The sequence below is a fragment of the Seriola lalandi genome, unplaced genomic scaffold, assembly GCF_002814215.2.
Source record: "Seriola lalandi dorsalis isolate HSWRI2012SDOR001 ecotype SW California unplaced genomic scaffold, Sedor1 jcf7180002054048, whole genome shotgun sequence".
Classification (NCBI taxonomy): domain Eukaryota; kingdom Metazoa; phylum Chordata; class Actinopteri; order Carangiformes; family Carangidae; genus Seriola; species Seriola lalandi.
In genome coordinates, this window is record NW_019524601.1 from 781,571 (window position 1) to 790,762 (window position 9,192).

General features: G+C 40.1%; 1 protein-coding gene across 1 annotated transcript in view; it reads right to left on the bottom strand.

Moving 5' to 3' along the window:
- The window catches only part of LOC111652645 (cilia- and flagella-associated protein 337), a 28,302-nt gene extending 22,851 nt beyond the window's left edge, over positions 1-5,451 (bottom strand). The window contains exons 1-6 of the mRNA XM_023402978.2: positions 4,795-5,451; positions 4,321-4,629; positions 1,932-2,105; positions 1,321-1,404; positions 1,071-1,163; positions 743-914 (exon numbers count right to left, since the gene is read on the bottom strand). Of these exons, the coding sequence (XP_023258746.1) occupies positions 743-914; positions 1,071-1,163; positions 1,321-1,404; positions 1,932-2,105; positions 4,321-4,629; positions 4,795-4,875 (913 nt within the window). The 5' untranslated portion in view covers positions 4,876-5,451. The remainder of the gene's footprint in view (positions 1-742; positions 915-1,070; positions 1,164-1,320; positions 1,405-1,931; positions 2,106-4,320; positions 4,630-4,794) is intronic.
- Positions 5,452-9,192: the final 3,741 nt, after the last annotated feature.

The following is a 9,192-nucleotide window of genomic DNA, read 5'->3' on the forward strand; positions in this document are numbered from 1 at the left end:
AGTCTGGCTATGCAAGACTATAAAGTGGATGACTCAGGACTCACAGCATATGTGTGTGTGTGTCTGTGTGTGTGTGTGTGTGTGTGTGTATGTGTGTGTGTGTGTGTGTGTGAGACAAAGGCACGCCCATGCATTTCCATGGTGTTGCATAAGCTGTTATTGTAGTGACACTGAAAAAGCGAGAAAGTATGCAGACTGTGGCTCTCATCCCAGGTGTCAAGGTGAAAGTGTGATTGTCATCCCTGACACCCACCCACAGTGTGTTCTTTCCATTTTCTTTCTCACTGTCGTCTCTCTTTGTATCCTCGCTTTCATTGTATCCAACTATTAAAACTATTTTTGAACTCAGGCAGATAATTAGGAAAAAAATAACAGGATTTTAGGGGCACCAACATGAATCTCCAATGCTTTCAAACAACAGCAATCAGAGGAATCTGGTTATTTAGAAATACCAGCTTTCTGATATTTCAGCATGTTGGAACACATCTACCATTGTACAGTACGCTCTTTCTGCTGACCCCTCTCATTTACATACAATATGAAATGTGTTTGTGGGGAGACGAGACAATGAAGAGTGAGGGAAATGAAAATAAAGCTACAACAAAGACGTGCTTGTGTGCATTCTTTACAAGTCATTGGGTATTATCAAAGAGACACAGAAAAAAATAGGTTTGTATCTATGTTTTATAACAACATACTGTACATAAACAGAACATTGTGCGTGTGAGCTTGTGTTTCTTACCTTTTCTAACCCAGGCAGGTGCGTGTACTTGGTGTGTCACAGTGTAACAGGAGTGATGTTTTCCTTTGACCAGCTCGTCCCATAGGATGATGCCTGCTGAATCTGAGTCCATCCTCAGACTGGGTTTCTCAAACAGAGAGATCTGAGCTGAGGTGAAATATAAAGCACTGACCTGGGAAAACACATACATACACACTGTTATGGAGCAATGGGCTGAAGAACACATACAGATGATGCAGAAAGATGAAGACTCCTGACAATGTTCTGCCTCCCTCCTCCTCCCTCTTTCTGTCTCTTTTTCCTTTACTTTTCTCAGTCTGTGGATTACCTGTCCTCCAATGTCCCCTATGGTGAGAACGGCCAGGTCAGGGTGAGAGGGATCAACCCAGTAATCGAGACACCAGGGAGTAAACTTCAAACCCTAGAGAAGATGAGAACTGGTGTGTAATATCCATCAAAAAGAATGCAACAATAGGAGTTAATGTGATGATAGAAAACGCTCAAACCAACAGAACCATAACATTATATATTGTTATATACTGTTGTTTTTTCAGGGGGAGCAGGATTACACCTGTTACCTGGAGTTTATACTTGCAGCTGAAGTCCTGTTTAGACAGTATGTCATAAAAGCACACCTCCTTACTCGTAAATGACACAGCCATCTGAGAAAAAGGAAATAACGAATGGAACAGAGAGACAAGAAGATAATGAGCAATCAAATTCATCAGTAGGATATAATAATGATCTGACAATATCTGTGATGAATCGATGTACGACTGAAAGGTCTTCATGTGTGTCATGCAACTGAATTACATCTGTCACCAGCGAATTTGAAGATTAAAGAACGCTAATTAAAAATATTGATCAATAATTAATGGTCTCATTACAGAAAAATGAATGTTTATTTTCTGAACATTATGCATAAGCTGCATGTTTGCAATTCCATTAACCACTGCCACTGATCAATAATTAATTGATGGAGTGAAACGCTTGTTTACCTCTGTGCAGTAAAATGTCTGAACCAATAATTGAGACTCCCTATTAATTTTTTATTTATATATTCAGTTCCATTAATAACATACTATGTTACAGGAACTGGAATCTTTCCCTATAAGCAGGCATGGCCCCAATAATAAATAACTGGCTGACTGATCAGTTGTAAGTTATGCAATGTTCAGAAAGTGATCACCTTGTGTATGTTGTGCAGCAGCACCATGTCTGTGACCCAGAGATCTTTGGGTGTGACTGTGCTGTTTTGCAGTCGATGGGTGTGCAGAAGGGACATGTCCTCTCCATCCCGCAGCCCTACAGTTCCTCCTTTACTCACAGTCAGATACTGGCCTGAACTCTGCATGTACAACACCTGGAGAGTCCACAGGACATTACAGAGCAACAGTATTTTACCTAGACAAATATAGGGACTGGGCAAAGTAACAGAAAGATTCTAGGTACTTTACACTTTTGTAAAAAATGACCTTCAGAACAGCTTTAATACTCTTTGCAGTGCAGTTTATAATATCTTAATGTGAAATCAATTACTTCAAGCCTTTAAAATGAGATTAAAATATTTCAGCTATTTTATATTTTCCTCTCCTTCATAGCTGCTCTATGCTCCACCCCAAATCTTTGTCTTATTGGATGCAAGTGAATAGAAGTGAGCAGGCCATGTCCTGTGCTGAAACCAATAAAACAAAGAGGATTAATGAATTATGGGATTTTATTGGCTGAACTACAAGAACAAAACAGAGAGCTGCAAAAAAAGGCTGGAACCGACAGTGTCTGATGGGAAAGAGACACTATCTTTAATGAAAGAAAAGGTTTATTAATACTCATAGAATACAGGTCAGGGCTTAGATGTACTACCAGTGTAATTACTGCAGACGGGGTCATTTTACCACAGCCAACTGCAAGCTTTGCACCTTCTCTCAGATTGGTGTGCCATGTAATTATCTCTAATTATTCTAACTACCTACTTATCTACAACCATGTTTTTCTGTTAACTGCTGTATATATTACTTTAAAAACTCACCTGACTGTCTGCTGTCTCAATTAAGTCCTACTGAAGCTGTAATTGTTGAATGGTAACAAAATGTGTTTTAGTGTTTTGTCCTGGTTTAAATCGTGAGGTGCTCAAATTTTACTGTTAATGGGGGCTGTAATTTCCCAGTTAGTTTCCAATATGGAAACCTTTAGCTAGTCATGAAGACCAAACTCAGACTGTGGCTCTCATCCCAGGTGTCAAGGTGAAAGTGTGATTGTCATCCCTGACACCCACCCACATTGTGTTCTTTCCGTTTTCTTTCTATAAGAACAGAATGTAAACTGGAATACAAGATGTTTGCAGACACAGAGAAACATTAGCAGTAATTTGGTGTCACGTTTTTGGCCGCCTGATGAATGTACATCCAATACTCACTTAACTTTTTAGCTATGTCTTGGTCACTACCATCTCCTGAGGGAAATATGTGGCTCTTTAGCTGTTTTCCACTACACCATGTTCACTGGCTAGTTGCTAACTTCTGCTGTTTGGTGCTGGGAAGGGAGCATAGACTATAGAGAAAACACTAAAGTTGTGGACAGTAAAACTAAAACTACCCACTGAAAGCTGCCAAAACTTTAGGTAGAACTGAGGCAAATTGCAAAGTCATATGATAATTCTCTGTGGGTTCGTCACTACAGGCAAATCCCTTTTACATTACACAGTCACATGATCTGTTGTTACATACAATTTTGATTAGTGTAGCTTTATATTTTTCGCATTTTCTATTTACCCTGCTTAAGTCCTGCCACACTTCACACATTAAAGACAGAAACTATAGTGGCATTCAGTGGAGAGCAGCACTCCACCAAGGCCATTGTCAAACAACATACACCAGACATCAGAGAGAGAAAAAAAAAAAAAAAATCATCTAATTCATTGTAAATGATCTGGATCTGCCCCAAATTTAATTGGATATTGCCTGGCCCATGCCTCATCCCTCCACAAAGTTTGGTGCAAATCATTTCATTATTTTGTGTAATCCTGCTGACAAACAAGCAAATAAACGGACATGGGTGAAATAATAAATAATAACCTCCTTGGCGGAGGTAATTAAAAATCTTCTTAGTGACTTTAGTCTGTCTGCCTCTTTTAGACTGATCTAAGTTAAAGGGGTGAAAACCTTCCAGTCATTTGGAAAACAACTGACACAACATTCTGACACTTTGACATTCTCAGGATTGAAAGATTAAAGTGGTGAGCCATCACTTTATCCACAGCAGTAGGCACTTTATACCAGCCACTTCATTTACATATTAATTGATAGATGTTAAAGGAGTCCAGAGCCATTTATCTCAAAAGAGGTGTGCCATTTTGATGAGCAAGACCCTAATACTTTTGAACATTTCCTCACACAATGTTTAATAACGTTAAATTCCTCCCAGTCAGCAGATTTTGGGATTCTCCAGTCAGTCAATGTCAAAATGTTTTTTTAAATAACATGCTGAAATGGATCAGATGTTTAAAATGGGCAACATGCTCTCACCCTCATAATAAACCCTTCCTCTCTTAGGTCTCCAAGAGGTCCATTGACTTTTACCTTTTGAACCTGGTCTCGATGTGGACAGGTCAGGGTGCGCGTGGGCTTCCAGCAAGGCACAGTACTGGTTCTGGTGTTCTTCACTTTATCTGAAAGCTCCAGCAGCAGAAAAGAACACAGGCCTCCCCAGTCGATACGTCCTTCCTCCTTCACGGCGTCACTGTCCAGAAGGAGGCCGCGGTGCTCTTGAGTGACAACCACACTATCGAACAGGAGGCCATATTCCTCCTTGCAGCCACGGCCTACTAAAGAGCAAGCCAAATCCATGAATTCAGTTCTGGACAAGGAGCGAGATGCACCCGAGGCATCCTGCATCAAAGTCAACAGGATTATGAGACATTGCACTGTGGCTGCGAGCAAAGTGTGGCACACAACACACATATACTGTATAATATAACACTGTTTTTTTTAATTGTTTCCCATCTGAATTAAATGTGCTTTAACACGAGGTCTTTAATAAACTGACGGACTCACCAGGAAGAGGTTCTGTAGCTTTCTATAGTCCTCAATATTCATCCTGCTCTCAAGCTGTGCCACCTCCATCCTGGTTCCCATGGTTACAGCTCACCTGTCAATCAATCACCAACATACCAGACACGGTCAGACAGGTACAGCATGTGTATGCGGGTCTGTGCTGAAGACTCAGTCAAATAATAAATTCCTCACTTTCTAGGTGTGACATGACGAAACAAGATGTTCCCAGCTTGAGTAATCCCTTAGTAACCTTCCATATCTGTTTCACAGCGCCACCATAATCACCATAATCATACAGTGAAGTCACAGCAGCAGCAGCAGACTTCTTTTGTTGGCGCTTTTCACTCTATCCAAACATGACTGTGTTGAATGGTGTGCTAAGGTCTTTCATTTTCAACAGAATTTTCCCCCCAGCTCAGTGGCTTTCAAAAGTGGGTGAATAGGTCCCCAAAATTATACCTCAGAAATGGTTCAAGGAGGTGGCAGGTTGCCAAAGCATGTCAAGTCTCTGTTGTGTCAGGTAATGTGAAATGCAGAGAGAAAATGCAGAAGTGCAGAAGTCAGGTAGATGAGCAGTATGAATAATACTATGAATAAAAGGTCAGATTTGTTAAGTTAGCCTGTGCTATGATTAAAGGTGTGTTTGAGGTCTAATAGAGAAATGTTGATGAAAGGTTTCATTTTAACATTCTACAAAAGACCACAAAGGGCAGTGGAGGACAGCAAACACCCTCAGTTCAATTTTTAGCCCGACATGAACGTTTATGAGACAAATTCATTGGAAATGGCATCACACTGAGCTGAGATTTAGATGACAGGTTGTGTAATGAAAGCTAAAAATCAATGCTTTGCTGAAGCTGTTATCTTTTTCTTAACAGAGATTAACTACAGTGTGATCTTGATATTATGGTTTATCCACCTTTTATTTTCACCACTGACAATGAGTAGTAGACTGCGACAGATTTGTTTATGCCACTGTAATAAACAGAAAGAATGGTGAAACCTTGGGGGCAGTTCGCTCATGTTTTGTTGATGAGTGTGATAACTTTAAATCCTGGCTTCTTTTGCAGCAAGCAGCTGGCATAAGTCTTTATGTGATTACACAGGCACAGTTAAATAAAATTAACACAAAAAGTGGCCCATATTTGTAGATGATGCACCATAAATACTGAAGTAAAGAAGTAAAAAGGCATTACTTTTCAGTGCTCCTGTCATTGGTTTCAATCTGCTTACAATCATGTACATTTTACAAGACAACTCAATGGAAAAATAAAAATATATATAATGCTGTCATATCTGCTGGAAAACAATATCCACTTACCAGTGTTGTCCCTCTCCTTCCTCAAGTTTCAGTCAGCCTTCTTGAAACTGTCACTGCTGGATTTCTATCTGGGTTTTATTAGAGTTGGACAGAGTATCATCCACTGCAGTCAAACTGTCCAAAAAAACCCTCAGTACCAGGCTGTAACTGGATAATGACAGGCTCTTAGCCTGGCAACATCACTGTCAAGTTAGCTGCACCTTGACAGGACTGCCAGTGTGTACACACTTCAGTCAAGCAGGTTTTTAATCATAAAGTCCATATAGTAGAACTGAACACACAGTTTCTCCGTTAATAACACATTCAAACTTACCAAGACATCCAATTTCATCCCTTCAGTCAACAATGGGTGTCCACAGCAAACTGTCCCAGAGTCCCTATGCATCTGAGGTGCTGAAACACACCATTTAAAAAAAAAAAAAAAAAAATGTATGACAGTTCAAACAAATCCTCAGTCTCTGGTTAGTCTGTCTTGGCCTTGGCTGGGTCTTGTCCGCAGGAGATTAAGGTGATTCCCAGAGCCCGAGCTTTGTGTCCAGAAGTTTGTCTAAGCCAGCGATGTCTGAGAAGCAATCAATGCTAACAGCCCTGGCTGCAGCACACACACCCGCAGAGAGTTAACTAACTGCCCCCAGTAGCCCAGACAGTGGTGGAGGCCACACACACACACACACACACACACACACACACAATTCTTTTCTTTTATTATCCCTCACTCTCAAAGACTCTAAGGCTAAGTTTCCTGGCAACCAAGTAGTCAAAAAGAGTTGTGTTTGTGTGTGTGTGTGTGTGTGTGTGTGTGTGTGTGTGTGTGAGAAACTTCTATTCACAGATTAGGCACTGAAGAGAACATAATCTGTGTGAGGTACAATTACTCTCTGACACAGACACACAACCTGCACACACACATATACCATAGCTACAGCGACACAATTCATGAGAACATTAGTATTCTACTGCCCCTCATAAAAGTGTTCATGCATTGAAACAACAAAAAAAAATACTGATGTGAACCTGGACCTGAACAAAAATAAAAACACACACCACCAGAGCTTTATAGTGTCATTCAAATGCCTTTGAGAAGGCATCCTGTGGGTCACTCTGTGTACACACGCAGGCACGCGCACACACACACACACACACACAAATACAAATACACGCACACGCACACACGCGCGCGCGCGCGCACACACACACACACACACACACACACACACACACACACACACACACACACAAAAAAGATTTTAAAAAAAAGAGTCTCTTAGGGTTTTGTTAAAACTGAAACAAATAGATTGCATGTGTGACTGCAGGCGTGAATACAACCCCAAAGCTACACACCCAACATAGATGTTATCATTTCTCTTCCTCCCCGCTGCTTCAGTGACCACGACCAATCCCTGTGTGTGACTTAATGGCCTGGAATAACTTGAATTAGCTGATTATGGCGGTCGTCAACAGTGACAGGATCAGAAAATTAGGTCTCAGCAATTTCAATAATAAAGCTTTAGAAATTAACACTATCACAATTGGATTACAGCAGTGCATGTAGGAGCGAGTACAGAGCCCGAAATAGCCAACCACAAATCCACCATGGAAAATCCACTATTATACGGGGAGAAGAATGAAGTTGCTGGAATGGGGAAAAAAATTGGTGCGGATCTTAGCACTTGGGAGGAAAGAGGTGCCATCAAAGAAAACAGAACGCAAGGGCAACTGAGCGGAAATGAAGCACTTTCATACAACAATGGAAATCTGAAAAGAGACCCACTTTTGAAAATCTTCCTCAAATATTGGAACTCTTTTATTTGCAATGAAAAAAGAAATGTGATTGTTCAACACGCTCTTTATGACTCTGGTTTAATAGTCGTTTTGAATTTCAGGTCTCATTACTTTTTGTTTAATGGTTGTTTTGAATTCAGGTTTCTATTTTAATAAGATTTGGCTGATGGAATGCTGCCATGGCCATCGCACATTAAAGTATCAGAAAGTGAGTGACAACAGAAAAGTAAAATGATACATTCATAGTCAAATATATTTGTGTAAAATAATGACTTATTCCAATTTTGCTGCTTCAAATTCCTTGACATGTTGATTAAAATAAAAATAAGTTGTTAAATATCAATTTAACATTGTGTTCATCTATAATCATGTCTATTTGTCTGGAAATAATTGTCTTATTACGTTTAGGCAGTCTGAGATGTTCAGTGGAGTTTTTGTGGTGAAGTTGTGTAACTTCTCGTGCTGTACCCTCTGTCCCTAAAATAAACCTATTAAAGTGACATTTAACCACCTCCTAATGTAGACTAGAAGTGGGATTAACTCGAACATTGGGGTGTGGGTACAGTTGTAGCTGTGCCCCAGCACCTTCCTGTGTGAGATAATGGTGCAACTGGTGTCTATAATAAAAGCTGCTCAGTGATTTCTGAAATGTCTAGTCGGATCAAAAACTGTGACAGCTTTGTGTAACACCATGCATTCTACTGTATGTAGATCTTTTACAACAATAGCAATCAATACTATCAGCAATACTATAGCAATCAATAAATCCAGTGTTTCAAGGTGAATTTTGGTCTAAATACATACAGTACACCTTCTGAAGGGTCACAAGATAATTAAGAAAAAAAGTGACTGACAGGGTACACACACAATCCCAGTACATAAACTCATCCCAAATAATTCTTGGATCAAGCCATGTATTCCTTATATACTGGGTTATCTATTGTTAGTATACAGGAAATGTGAAGACTTCACATACACTTCTGTAACTAAAGTGAAAAGACAGACTGCACAGCAGGTGAGTTACTGCTCACCTGGATGGGTTGTGTTTATGATGCACTGGATGAAGCAGCGCACTCTAGCAGACAGCAAACAGCAAACACAGCCTCCATTTCAAATTCCCAAACATTTCTCCAGACCTTGACTTCTTGACAGGATCTGAACATAACAGATTTAAGTTGAAAATGATGGATGCTGATAGTGGCAAGATATTAGTACCAAGTAGAAGACACCACTGTGTGTGTTTTTACAACCAGAAAAGGCAAGGAAATGAAGTGAAAACCCCAAAAATTTCGGAA